This window comes from Grammomys surdaster, unplaced genomic scaffold, assembly GCF_004785775.1.
Source record: "Grammomys surdaster isolate TR1022 unplaced genomic scaffold, NIH_TR_1.0 191, whole genome shotgun sequence".
Lineage (NCBI taxonomy): Eukaryota > Metazoa > Chordata > Mammalia > Rodentia > Muridae > Grammomys > Grammomys surdaster.
The window spans coordinates 13,150,592-13,172,993 of record NW_021604636.1 but is presented as its reverse complement, the minus strand read 5'-3'; the positions used below and the strand labels follow the sequence as shown (position 1 = coordinate 13,172,993).

The following is a 22,402-nucleotide window of genomic DNA, read 5'->3' as shown; positions in this document are numbered from 1 at the left end:
TTTTGGTTTTTCAAGACAGGGTTTCTCTGTGTAGTTCTGGCTGTCCTGGAACTCACTTGGTAGACCAGGCTGGCCTCGAACTCAGAAATCCGCCTGCCTCTGCCTCCCAAGTGCTGGGATTAAAGGCGTGCGCCACCACCGCCCGGCTTGACTGTAGTCTTAAACTTCTTTTTTCCCCACAGTTACCTTTGTAATGAGATGTAAGAGGAGGAGGGAAGTCCTGACTATGCAAAGGCCTGGAGAGCATGGGTCCTAAGCCTCTAAGAAGGGAAGTGGGAGTGTGGAGGGCAGGGTGGGGCCAGGGCTTTAGGGGAGAGAACAGGGGAAAATACACTGCTGTCCATTATCTGGTGAGAGAGAGGAGGCTCTATGGAGTGATGTGGCTGAGTGGGTCTCATTTGTTTTATAGTTAGTCTGAACTTAGAGACAGTTATCAAGATATTTTTACAACATAATTTTGTGGCATAGGACGTTGATATTATGTTAAAAAAATAACCTTTCTCTGGATTTTGATTCAAGTGTTTGTGTTTTCAGACTTATTGGGTAGCTGAGGCTGGCCTTGAACTCCTGATCCTCCTCCTCCTACTTCCTAAATTTGATCTATATTCCTAAGCAAAGTGCCTGTGACTGTCTAGCCTCCTGTTGTCCAAAGGCTGCCCATGAAGGCATTTCGTGCACGTCTTGTGTGGCCTTGTTTGATTATGCACATGCAGACAGCTCTGGCACAGCCATTTGTAGACTTGAGATGAAGGGTTGTGTGAACTTCAGAGCAGGCCAAGGTACCAGACATCATGAGCCTGACTGTGACAGCAACCTATATTTCAGTTGGGATTATCGCCAGAGCGGGATTGTGTGGTTTTGGCATCTGTCGGGTATTGACTCACCTGAGCTGGTGGAACAAGGAACAAAGAGCCAGTGTGAGGGGAACGTGCCCTCAGTGACAGGCATGCCAGCAGTATTCTTCTGTGGAGACCAGCTCCCCCATTCAATTTCACCCATGGTTCCCAGTGCATTGTCCACTTTTGTCAGTATAGTTGATATCTGCACACTAGGTCCTGCCTCAAAGCTCATCTCTCCATTAGCTGGCACCAAGCATTTACATGGAGCCGATGAGCGCCTCTGGTCACCTGAGAAGGATGGGAGGGTTAAGACTAGGGGGCCACATGCTTGACTTTCCAGCTCTGTATATTTTTGTTTTATTTCAGACAGGACCTCACTTTGCAGCCCAGGTTAGTCTAGACCTCACTCAGTAGCTTAGGCTAACCATTACTCATAGTGATCTCCTGCCTTATATTTCCAAAAGGATGGATTACGGATATAAAACCTTCAGGCCCAACTTGGATCTGGACTCATGGATGTGTACGTATTTCATTCAAAGTTTGTGGAAAGCAAGCTTTCAAAGAAAACAGATTGCATCTAAGATTGGAATGGGAGGTCAGAGGTGTGTCTTGTTCCCTACAAAGGACAAGTTTCCGGTCAGGTTTTATTTTATAGATGGAACCAGATTAGAGGGAGACTTATTTACACTCCCGTGGGCTTCTCTGGCTCCCTGGAATGACATCAATACCCTCAACGATTAAATAAAGCAAGAGCGATAATGAAAGACGACTGGCCATAGTGATTCCCTCAGGGGAACCATTTAGCTGCCTGCCTGAGTCATGCACTAGGAACCAAGCTGACTGTCCAAGCTGAACCAGTGTCCTCTAGGTTAGCTCCCTAACAATCAAGGATGTCAGGTAGTCACAAAGATAAGTTGTGGAAGCAGATGGCTTTTCAGTTGAACAGAAGAGGGAGGCACGTGCTGAGCTGGCAGCCACCCCCCTGCTGCTCATCCACTGCAGTTCTCATGTGAGCACTGGAGAACTGCCGCCTTACTGCCCCATCTCCCAATAATAGTGCAGGGGAAAAGAACAAGGTGGGAAGAGTGGGAGGAGAGGCAGCAGCCCGCTGTGTTCTGAGTACTCCTGCAGAGGCTTCCTTTTCCTGTGGATTCATTTCCTCAGCCGTCACTTGTCTATGCTCTGGTGTAACCTGTGAATCTTGCGTTTGGAGTTCACACTAACTAATCTTAAACTACCAGTCTATTCCTTTCTGGTTTATTCTCAGTGTGTTGTAGCTCTGATCTCCTCCCATACCTTTACATTTGGCTAACGTAACAACAGTATGAATGAGGTCTGGAGTAGGTCCCGTGGGCTTTACTGCTATTTTGGATGCATTATTACCTGGCTTACTTTCTCTACAACTCTGCATCATTGCCACCCCATTACCACCATCATCCTCATGGCCATACTGTGAACATGCCACCAGAGGGGAAACTGAGGCTTAGTTTCAGTAATTTGCCGGAAGGTCACACTACCAAAGAGTGGTGGAGGATGGCACTCTTTGCTACTTTCCCTACCTTTTCTCTCAAGTTGTGCTACTTCGAGGTGCTCTGCTATGTTAGTCTATGCCTTATCCCTGCCTACTGAGGGTCCCTCACACTTCCTTTTGGGCTTTGATTTTGACTTATTGAGTATTGGCTGATTTGCCAGGTGTCTGTGTCTTCATTGTCTGTGTCCAACCCGCTTCTTGTTCTTCCAGTTTATATTCTCATAACTTCGTAGGAGCTTCTGGTAATAGCTTACTATTTTACATGAAAGCAGCAGTTACCTAAATCATACTATTGCATTTGGAGCTTTGCATGCTAATGGTGACTGTGGCTCAAGGTGTTTTTATAGAAATAGCAAGCTGCTTAATTCAGAGTTGAAGCATCACAGCTTCAGTATCATGGGAAGCAAGTAGTCAGACCGTTTTTGGAACTGGCTTGCATTCTATCTCACTAATGGAGGAGCCTTTCCCCTGAGCTTCCTTCTCTGTGGACACGACAATACCCATTTGTCAGGATTATAAAGCAGATTCCATCAGAGAATGTGTGGAAAGCACCCCAAGGGCCTGAGATGATTAGGACAACCGTTAATGGTGCATCTTGCTTTGCTTTGACTCTTACCTTTGGTTCCAGTTTGAATGACTGGATTTTTCAACTTTGGACTGTTTGTTTTATATGCCTTTCTATTCAGATTGAATGTATCACCACCATCGGCTCTGCACACTTCCTTCTCCCATCTGCTTCCTGAAGTTCACTCTAGGTCACAGCCCATCATATTTTCTTGCTTCTTAGCAAAGGCTATGATTTTGAGGACAGGGAAATGGAGAATTGTTTAATGGGTACAGACTTTCATTTTTCAAAGATGAAAGCTCTGAAGATTTGTTGTTTAAGGAGACTATAGTTACATGGAATTGACTAGGAGGGTAAATTTACCTTTTCAAACACAACTAAATTACTTTTGTTTGCGGTTAGTTATTGGAAATGATATATGCACTCTCTCTCTCTCTCTCTCTCTCTCTCTCTCTCTCTCTGTGTGTGTGTGTGTGTGTGTAAGAGACAGAGAGAGACAGAGAGACAGAGAGAGGCAGAGAGAGACAGAGAGAGGCAGAGAGAGACAGAGAGAGGCAGAGAGAGACAGAGAGAGAGAGAGAGCTGTGCACTTACATGTAAAGACCCAAGGAGGACATTGGATGTCTTTTTCTATTGCCCTTTGCCTTATTACATTGAGAAGGGGAGAAGGGTCTCTCACTGAACCAGAGCATGCCTTTTTGGCTATGATGTGTGGGTATGGATCTTTTTGGATCTGTTTGTCTCTGGTCTTCAATGCTTGGGTTACAGGCATTGACAGCTATGCTTGGCTTTTTATGTGATGCTTGGGAGTTGAAGTCTGGCCCTCATGCTTGCACAGAAAGCATTCTTATCCTTATCTTTTAGGCCTCAATGAAAAAAAAATTTTTTTAAATGTTCCTTTGCTGGATTCCTAAAAACTATGTATCCCTGCAACCTACGAGTTCTGGGAGATTGTATAAACTGCGTGTCTTGTTCATACCTTCCTTTCTCCCACGTGACTTACAAAGCTCATGTCTGCTCTATCTTCTAAGTGATCATTGTGGAACCTTTCCCATTAGAGAATCCTGTGACTTAATAACCGTGAGCTTCCTTTGAGAGACGACGAGGTCACCACTGTCCTAGATATTAGGCCGCTGCTACTACTCACCTTCAACACTGTCTTGTTGTAGGTTTCTTATTTTGAGCCCTGAGGGTATGAGGTAGAAGAAGGGTATTTTACAGGTTTCCATTTTCACCAAGTACTCAGGACAAGATTTGGTATCAGAAAATCCTGTATTGTCTAGCATGAGTTTATTTGTTTCTGAATGAACTGGGTTCCTTCATTCCACTCTGTTACATGCAATATTAATCTGCAATTATATCTTCAAATATATAGCTATGATGGATGCATTATTGTCTTTGTAAAATATTTAGAAATATGAATATGCCATTGCTCTCAAAACTTTTGTTTTGAAATGGTTTTAATAAGGAAAGCACTTGATGCTAGGATGGAGGCCATAAATATAATTGCTCCTTGGGAAGATTAGTTAGAGCAATTGATAGCAGTGTGAAGGAACTGGCGACAAGACAGGAGTTCGTGTGGATTGCATATAGTGAAAGAATGCCTAACATTCATTTTATTTCCTGCAAAATAATAAATTGTAGACTATTTCCAATGAACTCTCATCTGAAAAGTAATAGGTAAGATGCCCCATTGGTTGATGTTTTATGAGATTTGGGAAATACTTTTTAGTGTGGATACTTACAGTGCAAACCAAACTCTAAATCAGTGAAGATACTTCGGACCCAGAGGATGGCTGTGTCTTCTCGATTATTTATTCCACAATCTCCTAAAGGTATAGTGGCTGCCATACTGTGCGCTGGTCGTTGACAGAAAAAGAAAATTGTCAAATGTCATGGATGTATTGTTGTCAGAATTCAAGCAGGGTGTCTTCTTGTAGTAGCTAGGTAGTCATTCTAATGATGAGTGGTGTCCGAGCTGATTAGCCAGAGTCGAAGGAGAGGATGTTCCTTGCAGAAAGAACACTCTTTATGATGAATTTATTGCAGCAAGCAACTCATACAGTATAGAAGTTGGGTAATTAACTTTCACTGAGCTTTTCAACACAAATCCGGTATATCTCCAGTGGACTGTTGGCAGACATTTGCAGGTAGCAGCTTCACAATCCAATCCATTCACATGCCAGTGATGCAAATATTCTGTACCACAGCTAGTTAGAGCCCAGTAATTTCTGGATGAGCTGATGGATAAGAGATGGAAATCAGAGTTCCGTGACTCAGGTGTCAATACATCTGGCTGAGGCAGAGCTGTCACTGCTGGAAAACCTAGACATTGATGTACATATCTGGCAAATTAAAGAGTGGTACACTTACATGTATATCAAAGGGACATGGGATAGACACAATATTTTTATGAGTTACCCCCACAAATATCTAGGGTGGAACTTAGAGTCCTCTCCTGTACAGTAGGACAGGAAGAGTTCACTCTAAAGAAATTCTAGAGTAGCTATTTCGAGTTTCTATGGAATATCTGATTCTAAGAGAAATTCCTGTGGGATTACTCAGCTATATTTTATGCCTGACCATCTTAGAGGACTGACTGAGAGAGGGTGGTATGTTAGATGCTTGATGAATGATTAGCAAGTGTCGTTTTAATTTTTTGAATTACTTCTTATATATTTTTGAAATTATGATTACGTCACTCCCATTGTTTTTACTCTCGTGTGGAAATGCCACTCCTGACAAGAGCTATTCTTGAATTGAAAGTGGTTATGAGACTTTTAATTCAGGGCAAGGCACACCTGGTCTCCAAGCTCCAAGCTCATGACGGCTGCTTTGACTCTTCTCGGTTTTCCCGTAAGTCCTCACATCTAGACAGGGTGTTAGAGATCTGATTCTTTGTCACTTCCTTGTCTTCTACGTGTGATCCTCCCTTCCACGGACTGGCATATACCGCAAGCGAGAGTTAAGGCACTGCCTCTTGATATCCTCCCAGTCCTTAGTCTATCCAGTCAGGTTTCATAGAACCTTTCTCTCATAATCTCATTCCCCTTTTGTATGTGTGTGGTGTGTATCTGTATATTTATTTTCTAGTGGGTATCAGTGCACATCACATAGTGCCTGAGAATGTTGAGGTTAACATTGGGTGTCTTTTTTTTTTTTTTTTTTTGGTTTTTTCGAGACAGGGTTTCTCTGTATAGCCCGGGCTGTCCTGGAACTCACTCTGTAGACCAGGCTGGCCTCGAACTCAGAAATCCGCCTGCCTCTGCCTCCCGAGTGCTGGGATTAAAGGCGTGCGCCACCACCGCCCGGCGTCTTTTTTTTTTTTTTATTGCTTTCCATCTTAAACACTCAAACAGAGTCTCTCTAAACTGGGAGCTTGATGTTTGGCTAATCTGGTTAGTCAGCTTGCTCTCTAGCTCTCTCTTGTGTGTTCTGGGGGTAACAGAGGGTTGCCCCACCCACGTGATTTTGACCTGGGTTCTAGAGATCTGAAGGATCCTCCCATTTGTATACAGTGAGTACTTTACTGGCTGAGCCCTGCTCCTCAGCTCCCTCAGTGCACTTTTGCTCCTTTGGTGCTGATCATAACTCTGTGTGCCGCTGCCCCAGCCTCCTCCCTGGCCTCTCTGCTTCTATGTTTACTACTCTTGATCACTCTGTATGTTGTATTTGCAGCAACTTGAGAAAACTACTTGCTTGTATCATTTTTCTTGGTTTAAAGGGTTTGAGGGGTTGGAGAGGTGGCTCACCAAACAGTTAAGAGCACTGGCTGCTCTTCCAGAGGCCCCAAGTTCTATTCCCAGTACCCACATGGAGACTTACAAACATCTGTAATGCGAGTCTTAGGGTATCTGATGCTCTCTTCTGGTTTCCATGGGCACTACATGCGTGCACACAGACATAGATGTAGGCTTTTGTAAGCTTCGTGCTGCACTTTACATTTAAGTACAGTTATTGACCTTGGAGTGACCTTTCTGCTCACGGTACAGCTCTGGCTCATGTCTGTCCTTCCTTCCTCCCTTCCGTCCTCCCTCCCTCCCTCCCCCTCTCTCATTCATTCATTCATTCATTCATTCATTTATTTTTTGGTTTTTCAAGACAGAATTTCTCTGTAGCCCTGGCTGTCCTGGAACTCACTCTGTAGACCAGGCTGGCCTTGAACTCAGAAATCTGCCTGCCTCTGCCTCCCAAGTGCTGGGATTAAAGACATGCACCACCACTGCCTGGAACGTTCTTTTTTCCTCTGTTCTTACTCTCTTTCTGGCTACTCTGGCTACTCTGAGCGCTGTGACTGCCACGTATTCCTGTCTCACAGCCTCCTTTTCCTTTGCTCTGTTCCCCGGCTTCCTGACCACTCTTCACTTGTGTGACCTCTGCTCTAGTTTAAATTTCCATTGTCATTCCTTTTTCCCAGGGTCTGTATCCTCACCCAATTCACGCTTCCTTCTGATAACCTCTATGAAGTCTTGCCAGAATTTGCTTTTGTCTTTCCATCACAGTACAAGAACGTCTAGGAACCATATATACTTGGTTTTCTCCCGTGCCACCCACCATGTCGCACAGGGACTGCTTCAAAAGCATTCATCAAGCAGAAGGCTGTTTAATCAAAATAAAAGTTAGCTTAGAGGGAACATCTTAAACTTTAAAAAAAAAAAAAACAAACAAGGCCCTCCAATTGCCATTGCTAACTACTTGCATGAGTGCTTAGCAGAGGATTGTCACAGGGTTTTAAGTAACTTGACATTCTATTTTTCTGCAAAATGAACTTGCCGGCGCCATTAGAATGTATCCTGGGAATTTAATAGGGTTTGTTACCAATGAGGCTGTGCAGCCTTAAGCAAGTTAACCAAGTTCACCCAGGCTTGTTTCTCCATATAACTGGGGAATATCATATCAACCTCACGTGCTTATGCCTGAAGATTGAGATTAGACATGCCTCATACTTAATACACTGCTTTGGACACTGTAGTTCAGGCATTTAAAAAATTCCTTCCTATCTCTGGAGATTAATGAGGACTTTAGGGGAAAACTCATTTACCTTATCTTGCAATCTTGTACTGCATGTAATCATACCCAGGGGTACTAATTTGAGGGTCATGAACTGGTTTAGGAGGAAAACATTCATCTTCAGGGCACAAATAAGCAATGAAGAGCTGTTTATTTAACAGTAAATAACCCTGTACCCCTCCCCTAAAGAAAGATATACATGGAATTCTTCACCATATCCCAAAGTTCGTTGCTTAACTTTTTAAAAAACACTGAACAGAGTCACTTAGATATTTTTTTATTCTATTTTAAGTAGCTATTCCAAAGAGCTGGGTTACATAAAACTATTTTCCTCATTTTGTGTATTCCAATATTTAAGAAGTTTTAGTAGTTCCACTTAAAACTCTGGAGTCTACAGTTCTAAGGACATTGTCAGCATAGAAGTGATTACAACCTTAAAAGAGATTAACCCTTTAAAATTCTTTAGTCGCTGACTATCCTGAAAATCTGCTGGTTTCTATTCAAATAATTAGATGGTAGATATATTTAAGGAATATTAATATGAATGTCGGGCTGTGTTTAGGGGAAATGCTTGGGCTAAGTTTATCAAGTCATCACACAATGATTCTCTGACATTAAGTCAGTTAGCCTACTCTTCCACAGCATGAGAACCCATACCAGTTGTAAGCCCGTTAGCTGAGGCCTTCAGAGGGTTGGGGTCTGAGCATTGACAGGTCAAGACCTTTGCATCTGCTGTCCCAAATATTGGCCTAGACAAGGACCTGCATTGTTTCAGCAGGGATGATGCTAATGTATCGATGTTGGGACAGGGTGATCAAGAGACATAACACCTTAAGCAAGTACTTAGTTTAAGTGTTTAGAACAGGGGCCTTTAGAGAGGACAGAGACAGATCTGAATTTCTTTTGGGCTCTCAGACTTTGGCACCAAGTCCTGTTGCTAAAGATCTTGGTAATATGTATAATCAGTTATTTGGAACATCAGGGTCATATGTGTGCCGGTATTCAGACAAGTCCATGTTCAGCTCTGCAGAACATTGTCCTCGTAGCAGCAGGGATTTATGTGATGCTGATGTCTAAACATCTGTTGACTTTGGTGTCTCTTCTTTGCTGTCTACTCAACCTCGTATGCAAACAGTTACAGGTTGAATTGATTGGCTGATGTTAACAAGCCAGAGGGAATGCCACGTTTTCACAGAGGGCACCGAAGACACTTATCATTACTTATTTATCTGCCTTTTATTTTGTTCTCCCTCACTTTTGTGTGGATTTACGGATCAACTCAAGTTGCTACGCTTATGTAGAAAGCATCCCTACCCATCATCTGATGCAAACTTGACACTTTCTCTCAGTGATTCTGGCCATTGAATCTTCCTTTGGTGTCTTTGTGTCTACAGGGGAACCATAGTTTCTGAAAAGCCACTTCTGACCACTTTATTGCTTATAAGGGCAGGCTGCCATGAAATGAATGGACAGAGCCACTTTTGCTGAAGTGCATGTCTGATTGTTTTAAAGCAGACTACTCCTTCCTTTCACCTCCTGAGCGTGGGTATGAGTGTTTGCCTCATATGTAAATGAATCACAGAGAGATGTGGGAATGACTTCTGCAGGTGCCCTGACCGAATCATTTGCTAGGCATTGAAATGCTGTCATGAAAGGATCTTAGTGGTTTTTTGCTATACCTGTGACATACTGTGGTATGTAACAGATCTTTTTCTTTTCACAGAATGCCATGAACCTACCTCCTGACAAAGCCAGGCTACTGCGGCAGTATGACAATGAGAAAAAATGGGAGCTGATCTGTGATCAGGTAAGAAACAGCTATTTTCTATGGAGGAAACAAAGAAAGGGGAAATACTATGTTGTTCCTGTGTGAGTTGAGCTTATCCTGGGAGATGCATGAAATTCTCCATTCTAATCTTTGGCTTCTGAGTTTCTTATCTCCAGAGGAAAGGTAGAAAGTTACTATGTTAGTCTTTTCATTATTTGAAATATTTCATGGAAAAGCAACTGAAAATGAAGTTATCTATTCTGTTTGCCTTCCTTGTTCTATTCTGTTTGTTTGTAGCAGCTTATGCTGCATAAGTGATTTTAGATCTTATGGTTTAATTGACCTTCCTGAAAACTAGCACATCGTCATGTAAGAAGGTAAATTGTTTATAAAGAAACATGGGTAGCTCATAACATTGCTGCCCACTTTAACTAGTTCCCAGCTGTTACTATTTTGTTTTTGAACTCATTATGACAAATTCATACCCTTCTGAGGGGTATAAAATAAGAAGTAAAAGAATAAAAAACTTTTATATTCAAAGTTTCCTCTCTGTGGTCTGTATCATAAACATCATTCTCTGGGTCTTCCCCATAGGAAATCCAGAGTGTGAGCTCTGCACTTGAAAAGAAAAGTTGTTGCCTCCCTATGTTTGCCTAGAAATATCTCTTCTATTTTCCCTGTTTTTTTTTTAAATGAATGCTAATATATTTTTTTAATTATTTTATTTATTTACATCCTGAATGTTGCCCCCCCTTCTGTCTTTAACAGTCAAATAAGGTCTATTTGGGTGGTTCCCACCCCCTTCTCTGCCCCTTTTTTGATACAGATACACACACACACACACACACAGACATCACATTTCTGTGTGTTGATACATTCACCAGCGACCATGTCTATGATTATCCTGTGTTCAGGTGCAATATGGCTTGATGGCAGAGTCTTACTTAGCATACAAGAGGTCTAGGATTTAATTCCAGTATCCAAGGTAGAGAAGACACAGAGAACACAAAAGCAAAGGTAGACTGAATTACTTACCTGCCTTCTTTCCTTCCTTTAAACTCCCCTCCACATACATACATACATACATACATACATACATACATACATACATACAATTTTTGAGGTTATATACATTTTATCATTTTCTTTTTCTCTTTCATTCTAACATTTCCAATATATCTCTTCCTTTCTCCTTTTCAAATTCATGGCTTCTTTTTTCACTAATTGTTGTTGAATGCATATATGTAAGTATCTTAGTCACTGTTTTACTGTTGTGAAGAAATACAATGACGAAGGCAACTCTTATAGAAGAAAGCACTGGGAAATTACTTATAGTTTTATAGGTTTAGTTTATTACTCTGTCGCTGAGAGCATGGTGCTGGATAAGTAGTTAAGAGCTACATTCTAATCTTTTGGCAGAAAAAGACACTGGGCTTTGTGTCTTGCAAAGCTTTTAGAGCTCAGAGCCCACCCCAGTGATGCACTTCCTCCCATAAGGCCACACCTCCTAATCCTTCTAATCTTATCAAAGAGTTCTACTCTGTGGTGAATAACATTCAATATATGAGCATATACCGGCCATTCCTGTTCAACTACCACATTCCACTCTCTGGTGTTCTTAGGTTTGTAGCCATATCATAGTACAAACTGCATTTAGCCGATCTTTAAAAGTTTTCCTAGTCTTCACAGTATCAACAGTATTTGAGAGTTCAAAGATTCTTCTGAGATGTCTGGCAATCTCATAACCATAAGTCCCTGTAAAAAGAAAAAGTCATTATCATGTACTTCCAACATACAATGGCACAGTATGTACATTACCGTCCCAAAAGGGAGTAAAGTGAGCATAGTGAAAAAACACTGGACCAAAGACCAAAATCCATCCAAGCAAACTCTAAATTCTTCATCTCCATGTCTGATGTCAAAGCACTCTTCAGATCTCTAACTTCTTTCAGCATTGTTGGCTGCAGTACACTTTTCTTGTTCTAGTTCCACACCTGGTCAGCATTTCTTCTTTGCAGATATTCTACATCTCTGCCATCTCCAACATTCTGCCTCTGGAGGGTGTTTTTCTCCTATTTAAATCCCTAACCCTAACCCTAAGCCCAACCCCAACCCCAACCCCACCCTAACTCTGATTCCACAACTTCTTTCTTATACCCTTGACTCTAATGCCAGAACCATGTGGCCAAAACTGTCAAGTTAATTGATTGACTTGACTTAAAGCATTAACGTGTTTTCCTAATCCAAACTCCCAAAGTTAACATTCCACCAACAAGCTGCACAGTCATACCTTTCACAGCACTATCCCAGTCCCTGGTACCAACTTTCGTGTTAATCAGTCCTCTATCGTTGTGCACAGACACTGACCATGGCAGCTCTCATAAAAGAAAGCATTTAACTGGGGCTTGCTTCCAGTTTCAGAGGCTTAGTCCGTTATCAACATTGGAGGGAACATGGTCGCAGGCACGTAAAGCATGATGCTGGTGCAGTAGTTGAGAACTACATACTGTTCTGCAGACTGAGAGAGTGTGTGAGTCTGGGCCTACCTAGCATGGGCTTTTTAAATCTCAAAATCCATCCCGAGTGACACACTTTCTCAACAATGTATACCTCATCATCCTTTCAATCCTATCAAACAGTTCTATTCCCCAGTGACTAAACATTCAATTATATGAGCCTATGTAGTCCATTCTAATTCAACTACCACAGTTTTATATATATATTCCTAAATACACACCATGCTCAGTCTGTAAGATGTTACTTGTATGTATATTCTCAGGGCTGACCATTTGGTATTAGGTAACCAGCTGGCATGCTCTTCCCTAGGAAGACTATTTTTCTTACTCTCAGTATTCCTTAGTTGCCTGTTCACAGATTACTTTCTATTTAAAAGTCTTTCCAGGTTTCTTTCTAGCTTTACTCCTTTTGGGGGGTGGGGGTGGGAGCTTGGTTTTTTCAAGACAGTGTTTCTTTGTGTAGTTTTTGGAACTCATGCTATAGACTATGCTGGTTTCCATTATTTCTTTACTTCCTAAGGTATTCCAGAAAGGGCATGCTGGAAGATTTTTGACAGACAGCCATGTTTTTCTCTCAGACTAAGAATGTCTTCCCATGGCTGATGTTGAGGACTTTGGGATCTTGATGTGAGGAGGGGCATGTCAGGTTTACAGATTGCAGTTCTTGTTTTCAGGTCCTCATGGTTAAGATACTTCTATTAACCAACCGCCTGTGTGTTGGAATAGCAGAGCTTAGGACATCCATATGTCACTTCTGTGTATGCCCCTTCACTACAGCAGCTCCACGAGCTCTGAGGTGTCATGGCTGATTTGCTGATAACAGTTAAAGAACAATGGTTATTAGTGCTCAAAGCCAGCAGTTAGTAAGTTATCTTTGTGCCTAATCTCCAAATGAGTGACACTTAGCAGTGCCTTTCTGTAATGTAAGGGGACAAGCCAGACCTAGAGATTGAGCACCTTCCAAAGGTCGCATAAGTAGTGGTGAAATAGCTGGCACGCTGGTTTTGGTGAAGATAGGTACAGACTCTAGTTGGTGTCCTAACCACTGCTCTCTGCTGCCCTCCCCATAGAGTCAAAGTATGACTGATACATCAAGAAAGAAACATTGAGGGTTCTCTTCATTCTCCTGTTTGTAGTGTGTTAGTTTCATTAAAAGGGACAAAGGAAGCAGGGAGTTGTAACTTGACACTGAGCCTTGCCACCCCGTGGCTACTATGATGAATAACCAGTCTTGGTTAATTATGCATACTTCATTGTGGAAATGGGTGCCAGCAAAAGTGACTTCTGATGCATATGTATAGCCCGTGAGTGTACCTCACGTGTAACTATATGTGTGAGGGACAAGAGGGATAGAAGCTGAAAGCTTCTGTCATGTGCCATTCCACATGGGTGCTCATCTTAATCCTATGTATGAATCGTGTCACACATATGTGGGTCTGTCTGGTGTCTACCTGATAGAGAGTAATGATAAGCTTTGTGATTGTGATTCTATTTATATGAAGTGTCCAGAACAGGAAGCCCCGTAGAGCAGAAAGTAGGCTAGTGATTGCCACAGCCTGGGATATGAGCAGCTGCTGTTGGCCATGGGTTTTTCTCTGATCTGATAGAAAGTTCTTTAGTTACACAGAATGATGGTTGTACAACCATGTGAATGTGCAAGAGCTGCCTACTTAACAGTATAAAATTTTTTGAATATAAATTAATAATTGAATTATAAAAATATTTGTTTCAACATTGCAGGGTGAGAAACCCAAGAGGGAACTTATTAGAAAAGCTTTTTTTTTTTTTAAATCTCAAATCTGTTTAGGATCTCGTTGTGAGCAAATTAAATATAAGATTTTCTTGAAAAACTGGGAACATTTGAGAAGAATCTGGGTAGCTATTGTTCAATTTTGTTGTGTTTGTAGATACATGATTCTGTCTTTATTTTTAAAGATGTGGATACTGATTTAGGCATGAAAGATTACTAGAGCTTTTTTTGCAATGTTTTATCAAAGGAGAAATTAAAGGGACTCATCAAGAAACTTGGAAACATCCCACTAACTGTTAAAACCTGGCTCTGGGATATGTTAGGGTGCATTTTAGTATACTCTCAGCTTTTGTGTATGTTTGATGTTTAATTACACTATATAATATTTAGAAAAGACATGTACTGCAGAATAATCTTTTTCATTAATTTAAGAATGTGACTAACTGCCGGGCGGTGGTGGCACACACCTTTAATCCCAGGACTTGGGAGGCAGAGGCAGGCGGATTTCTGAGTTCGAGGCCAGCCTGGTCTACAGAGTGAGTTCCAGGATAGCCAGGGCTATACAGAGAAACCCTGTCTCAAAATCAAAAAAAAAAAAAAAGAGTGTGACTAACTTGTTTATTGTGAGAATTAGAGGTGATAGGTGTAAAATATATGGAGTAATACTTGGGATAAAATAGGCACTTTATAAATACACTCCATGGTTGCTTCTATGCTTGCTGGAGGACAAGATATTAAACATTGCTACCAGTATTGTCTCTGTCATCAACTTGCTCCCAACGATTCAGGAAAATGGATTATATTGAATAGATCATCTCATGCTACCCATATGTTCCTTATGGTGTCAACACATGCTTATATGACGCTGTGAGGAAAAGCATCAGCTGTAGCTTTTAGGTAAAGAAAGTCCCTGTGTTGTAAAGCCTTAGATACTGTGGAGTGTGACCATTGATGCGTGACATCATTCCAAGACACGAATACATTTTTTTTTTTCATTTTGAAATAGTGATGTTGATATTGATATATGTTGTTTAGGATACATGCTTTAGACATGGTGTTTAAAAAAACCAAACTTTCCAAGAGAGCTTGGTGAATGGTAGTGTTGGAGCATAGCAGGAACCTACGCAGGAAGTAGCACAGTTTCCATTCCGTACACAATCACCATTGGGACGATAGGAATCACGGAGTTTGTGCACTCCTCCCCGTATCATTGGCTGCTGCATTATTCGGAGTCAAATGTGTGGCTCTCCTTTCCCACTCTGGTATTTCAGTGACATAGTTTGTTTACAAGCCTCATCCAGGGCTCCCTCTAATTTGTTTTTCTGGTCCATATTTTCCTTCTGCAATGATTTTGGTCATTGAAAAAAGTTTTGCTTGAGGTTGAATACATTTGTAGCCATTATCTTGAGCAAGATGACTAGCATTTATCAGCCTTACTGGTGTACAGAGATTACTTGCTTTACTATCTCCTGAACTTAAGTGCTCTGTGAGTTGAACCTGCTCTGCCTTTCCCAGAGGGAGCAAATGCAGAACAACAGATGCTTTAGAAAAGACCTGACTCCGCTCCATCTCATCCTCATCTCTATTCTCTTGCTTCTGTTCTTCCTTCCCTTTCAGTTCTTTTGTTTTGAGACAGGATCTTACTCTGTAACCCAGGTTGCCTGAGAACTCAACACTGTGTACTGCAGTCTAACCCACTGCTTGTGGGATCCTCCTCCTTTACTCTCCCAAGGTACTGAGATAACACCCATGAACCACTACGTGGGTTGTTTTATTTTCTTTATTATTTTTTGTACTATTTTTTTACTATTGTTGTGAATGTATGTGAGAGCCTGCATTCTGACACTTATGTGGTGGTCAGAGGGCAGTTGTGTGAAGTCAGGTTTCTTCTTCCACCATTACATAGGTTCTGGGGATTGAACTTTAGGTCTCCAGGCTTTTGCAGCAAATGCCTGTACCTACTGATCCTCTGAGCCCTGGTTTTAGTGTTTTGGTGTTCATGTTGGAGCTCATTGGCTAGTAAGCAAAAGCCACAGGGAGCTGATCATGTTCTTTTCTATGGAGTGTCAGCTTTAGGTAACTGGGGCTTCTTAGGACACCAGTGATGATGAGTGAACAGTGACGAGGGCTCAGGGAGTGCTTTATAACCTGCCTCATTGTCAGTGTCTGTTCTGGAAGTGCATCCAGAGTAGAGCAGAGCAGGCTGAAGACCACATCCAAGAGTGGTTCCTTTCCCAATTCCTGCAAGAATAGTTCCATCCCTTCCTCATGCAAGTGTGGTTCCATCTTCTCCTCATGCAAGAATGGTTCCATCCCCTCCTCATGCAAGTGTGGTTCCATCTTCATGAGTCATTCCTCCTTCTTCTGCTCCCAGACTTCTGATTTAATCATCACTTAACACTATTCCCTCATTAGAGGGTCTGATTCTACATCTAGCCCCACTTACCCAGCTGTTGGGAAAGAAACAACCTCTGACTTTCTGGCATCTCTACTGTAATGCTGTTTGATGCTAAATTGCTCAGAGTTTTACTCCACCTTTTGTATTTGTGCAGTGTGTTGAAAAGGCACTCATTTGGGAGGGTGTTTCTTTTCAAGTTGTCCGACAACCTTCCTTTTGTCTTTTATTTTGGTCTTTCTTCTATTTAACCAGTGTCCTTTTAACCTGTGAATGAGTCAGGGTTCCTTGGATATTTTGTTTTCTAGTTAATTATAAAAGGTAAAAAATGTGTTTCTTATATTCAAATAAAAGCCATCATGATTAAATAAATAACCGCATAATATTTTTTATTGCTTATGTTTTCCAGTTTTCTTTCAGGTGTATTTTCTCTTTTAGACATGCACTGGGTCAGTGGCATACTGTATCTGGGTGTGTAGATGCCTTTGAGCCCAGGACAGGTTTTACTGCTGGCAAACAGTGAAGATGCTGGTCAGGCCTTTTCATAGGAGTTCTTACTTTTCTTTACATTTTCCTAGTAGATTTCTTCACCACACAGTGGCTTAGGTCCTGAACTAGATTTGGGTTTAATGGGTGATAAACAGATGGAGCGTTTTTTTGTTTTGTTGAGAATGTCATAGGAGATAGAGAATTGTCTATTTGCTTTGTGAGTCAGTGAGCTTATTCAGTTCATCAGCTTGTGATCTGATTGCTCCATTGTCCAGCTCTGTTTTCTCTTGTATTGGAAAGAACTTTTGTCCTGTTGCTTTGGTGACAGTTTGATATAACCAGTTACTAACAATTTTGTACCTTGTGAATTTAAAACCAACTGATAATTTCATTGAGGGTTACAAATTGACAGTTGCCTAATTCCCTTCTATGTTAAATTAATGTCTTTGTTTGCTTTCTATTGCTGTGACAAAACATTCTAACTAAAATCATTATGGGTAGGTCACCTAGACCAGTAGGGAGTTCTTTCAAACCTGGCCTTAAAGGGGCAGTAGCCAGGAGATAAGAAAGAAAAGACAGCTGTTTTTGGAAGATCTTTCACAAGCTATGCCTTATGCCAAGCAAGCTTATTAAGAAGTACAACATCTTATATGCTATTTCCAAGAAAGAAATGGGACAGAGACATCAGAAACTATCAAACATCAGGACAAAGTCAGCAGAAGACTAATAAAGCAATGTTGTATAAAAGGAACCTAGGGGATCTCAAGTACAGGCCGAGCATGCAGCAGCCTTGAGGTTGATAACTCTAGTCTCTTCAAGAAGAAAAGCCAAGTTTCCAGCAACCAAAACCTTTAGTTACACAAGGTTGTGTCCCCTTTCCAACACAAGGGAAAGCACAGCTAGACAATGGACCAATCGGATCACAGCCTGATGTAACCTCACTGACGCACAAAGCAAATAGGTCATTCTCTATCTTTTATGGCATTCTCAACAAAAAACCACCTTCTTCAAGGCCCTGACCTTAGCATCAGAAGCCAGCTCCTGAGCAAGGACAAAGAACTAAGTTTCTTTTGTCCTATCGTTAGGGCCTCTCAGAAAGTTTTGGGTTGGTCTGGCTCTCAACAGGAAGGAAAGGGTTAATTTGACTCACTTATATGTCCCAATCACAGTCTGTTATGAAGAGAAGTAAGGGTAAGAACTGAAATAGAGACGGTGGAGGTCTCTGTGTGCTGGCTTGCTTCCCATGGCTTGCTGAGCCTGTTTTTCTTTGTCTGTCTGTGTGCATTTGGTGTTTGGCCTGTATGCATGTTTGTGTGAGTGAGTTGGAGCCACTGGAACTTGAGCTATAGATACTTGTAAGCTGTCATGTGGGTGCAGGGAATTGGACCTGGGTTCTCTGGAGAAGAGTAGCCAGTGATCTTAATTGCTGAGCCATTTCTCCATCCCTTCAGCCTCCTGTGCATGGGTGGCACTTCCTATGGGAGGCTTGGCCATCTCTCATCATTCATCAGTCATGGCAACGCTCCCCCAGACTTGCCTATTGGCAGTCTGATGGAGGTAATTCCTCAGTTGAGATTCTTGTTCCCTGATGACCCTGTTTTGTGTCAACCTGACAATAGCCAGCCAGCATAGTTAGCAACTAGTATTTGCAACTGGGTCTTAATTCTTCCTTGTATATAATTTCTGATTTATTTGGGGGGTGGGGGTGGTAGTGTCTGTTGCCATCTTCCTTCCTTCCTTCCTTCCTTCCTTCCTTCCTTCCTTCCTTCCTTCCTTCCTTCCTTTCTTTCTTCCTTCCTTCTTTCTTTCAAAAGAATTTATTTATTTACTTATCTGAATACACTATTGCTGTCTTGAGACACACCAGAGGAGGGCATCAGATCCCATTACAGATGGTTGTGAGCCACCATGTCGTTGCTGGGAACTGAACTCAGGACTTCTGGAAGAGCAGTCAGTGATCTAAACTGCTGAGCCATCTCTCCAGCCCGCCATTTTTCAAAATAAGGATTTGGTTTAATGGATAACTCAACAAAGTAGCTGGTGAGTCTCCTTTTTTTTTTTTCCCCCTGTGAAGTATCACACAGAATGCTTGGATTTTCATCATTTTGTGTCAGTCTAGATTCTCCTTTTGAGATTTTATCATCACTTCTTTGACCAGTAGTAACAGATTCATGCAGACTCTTGTACTTTTTTTTAAAAAAAATTTAACACAGCCACTAATTCCTGAGAAATCATTTTATGCTATAAAAATAAACTGTTAGGTTTAACTTGTAAGTTCTTTGCTCCTTAAACTAAGTCATTTCCATAAGGAAACCTCCCCCTCCCCATGGGGTATGATACAGAGGAAAATGTGAGATTGGCAGGTGCTAGACAGATTTTTTTTCCCAGCTTGTGTTTAGACTTCGAAAAAACAAATTCAAAGCTTGTGAGTTCATCCTGATAGTTCCAAGTAAAATGTTATTATCAACTTACTCTCTTTGGTTTGATATTTATCACTCTTACATTGAAATGTGTAGTTTCTAACATTACTGTAACTATATGTTCTTATACTGTGAAAAAAAGTTGGAAGGGAATATATCGCTCAAAGTGCTTGCCTAGTGTGCAGGAGGCTCTATGTTGTATCCCCCAGCACTGCAACAAATAAGATATAAAGATGTCTAAACAAAAATTCAAAATCACAGCCCTAGTAGCACTAGCCATAAAATTAATGTAGTATAAATGTTCTTGGTCATTTTGTGTGTTACAAAAATACCTAGTTTGATGGTTTAAAACAACATAAACTTATTCTTTTAAAGTCTTAGAAACCAGAAATCTGAAGTTAGAGAGCTGACTGGATGGGCCCTTTTCCTCCCGAAGTGTCTAGAGGAGATGCCTTCTTTGCTAGTCCCAGTTTCCTGTGGCCATAGTTATTCTTTGCCTGGTGGCTGTGTAAGTGCAGCATCTGCTTCCATTTCGATGTGGCCTTTCTCTCTCTGTCTCTCTCTCTTTTTTTTTTTGCATTTGTATCTTTATCTACCCACCCACCCTCTTTCCTTCCCATCCATCCATCCATCCATCCATCCATCCATCCATCCATCCATCCATCCATCCATCCAAGTACACTGCAAATATCTTCAGATACACCAGAATAGGGTATGAGATCCCATTATAGATGGTTTTGAACTACTGTGTGGTTTCTGGGAACCGAACTTAGGACCTCTGGAAGAGCCATCTCTTCAGCCCCTGTATCTTTTTTCTTCCATTGTCTTATATGAGGGCAGTTTGAATTCAAGGCAATTAGGATAGTCTAACACTGAGATCCTTAATTTTATTACATCTACCTGGGCCTTTTTTTTTTCTTTTTCCAATTATGATCACATTCATTGGTGTGGGTTCAGGGCATGAACTCAGATTTTAGTGGGGCACTGTTCAGTCCGTTATGGATGCCAAGATAAGCTTTTTGTTTGCAGGGACCAGAGTTTGATATTGTTGGTTATGGAGGGCAAAGTTACACATCATTATTGTCTTTTGAACATTAAGCTTCATCTTCATTTGGGAAGAACTGTCTTCTAACCTGTGACACAGTAGACAGGCAGATGCTCCCATGGGAAGCCATTGGGGAGAGGCTAGAGAGAAGCACTTTGCTCTCCACTCTTATTCTATTGAGAAGGTCCATGAAGAACAATGAGAATGGGAAGCTCAAGAAAGAAAAAACAATGTTCTGGAAACAGAAACAGCCATTACTATCTCTTCCATGACAGCCAAATTTGGCTGGCCCATTTGTTTTAGGCTGAATTCATATCAAAGTTTACTTTTTCACATGAACAAACACTGAACTCCACAGAATTCTATACAGTTATTCATTAGAGATGTGTTTTCCTGAGAAGTTGCAAAAAGCTAGTTGTTGGTTAAGTAAATAAACTTTTCAAAGTTGTAAAAACAACATGACCATTTGTCATCTGATGTTTGACAACGATGCCAAAAATATACACTGGAGAGAAGACAACATCTTCGACAAACAATGGCTGGAAAATTGGATGTCTACCTGTAGAAGCATGAAATTAGACCCATATGTTTTACCTGCACAGCTTCAAGCGGATTAAAGACATTCATGTGAAGCCTGAGACCCTGGAGCTGCCAGGAAACCTGGGTAGTGTGCCATCAGATACAGGTGTAAGAAGGGATGGTCTAGATAGGACTCTGTTTGCTCAAGAACTAAGGCCAGCAGTTGGCAATTGGGACCTCATAAGATGAAAACCATCTGTACAATTAAGGAGACAAATGAAGAGAAAGCCCATAGAATGGGAGAGACTTGTTGCCAACTGCACATCTGACAGGATTAATATCCAGGATATACAAAGAACTAAGAAGAAGGAAAGAAAGAGAAAACAAATGACTAAAGTAAAGATGTGCTTTTGATCTGCACAGAGACGTCTCAGAATGGCTAAGACAAATCTAAAGGGTTCAGCATCCTCAGCAACGAGGGAAATGCCACTTTTAAACTACTCTGAGATTTTTATCTTACGCTAGTCAGAATGTCCAAGGTCAAGAAAACAACTGGCAGTAATTGCTAGCCAGGGTGTGAGGCAAAAGAAACACCCATTCACTGTGGCTGGGATTTGCAACCACTGTGGAGAATTCTTAAAAAAGTAAAAGTAGATCCACCATATGACTCGGCTATACCACTCCTCGGTATATGGCTAGTGTGGCCTTTGACTTGATAGCCTGCTCAACCATGTTCACTGATGCTGTGTTCACAATAGCTAGGGACGGGGTGCGGGGAGGGAGGAAGAGAGGAAGAGATGAATGGCTCATGAGTTGAGAATGAGTTTGGATAATGAGGAGGACTTAGAAGATGGGCATGGGGTAGAAATGATGCAACTATAGTGCTCATATATAAATTGTCAAACCCACAGAAATTTAAACAATTTTAAAAGTTACAGGAGGGAAGTTAGTTGTCAGACAAGGCAGAGTGAGTTGCCCAGTTGTGCATGAGTTTCCCCAGACAGATACTCTTTTGTAATTTTCTGGGCTGGGAAATACTTAAAATGGTTACTGTTATCAGTTTGTTTATACTCTGTCCCAGCAGTGTGAGTCCAAGAGAACTGACAAGAGAGCAGAGTTAGTTGTTGCCGACCCTTTTTGTTTTCTGAAAGGTATTTTTATCTTGAGCCATCTTTTGTTTGAAACGTTGAAGGGCCCATCTTTCTTTTCTCAACGTCTCCTGAGCTCAGCGAAGGCTCTCCTTTAGTTGTTGCTGCCAAGAAGACAGGGTTCTTCCAGTTTCCTTTCCAGAGGCAGTTCCTGTCCATTAGGACTCGGTCCAGGTCTGCAACTGCTTCATTCTAAAACCCTGGAGAAGCTATCAAAGGGGCAGATGGCGGGTCCCTGTGTGTTAATATTGCTGAAGTCCTGGAAAACTGTATGGGAACTTAGAATTGAGTTTGTGTCTATGCTTTTCCAAAGTGTTCCTTTGTCACACAGCTTTTATAGAGGGGGAAAAAATGCTGGCCTTCCTCAACTAACTCCCTCCCTCCCTCCCTCCCTCCCTCCCTCCCTC

The 22,402-nt window shown here is 41.6% G+C and overlaps 1 protein-coding gene across 5 annotated transcripts in view; it reads left to right on the top strand.

Moving 5' to 3' along the window:
* Nucleotides 1-22,402, top strand: part of Fmnl2 (formin like 2) — a 275,210-nt gene that overhangs the window by 147,757 nt on the left and 105,051 nt on the right. For all 5 annotated transcript variants that reach the window (XM_028769172.1, XM_028769169.1, XM_028769171.1 and 2 more), the window contains exon 2: nt 9,669-9,752. In XM_028769172.1, coding sequence (XP_028625005.1) covers nt 9,669-9,752 — 84 coding nt within the window. The remainder of the gene's footprint in view (nt 1-9,668; nt 9,753-22,402) is intronic.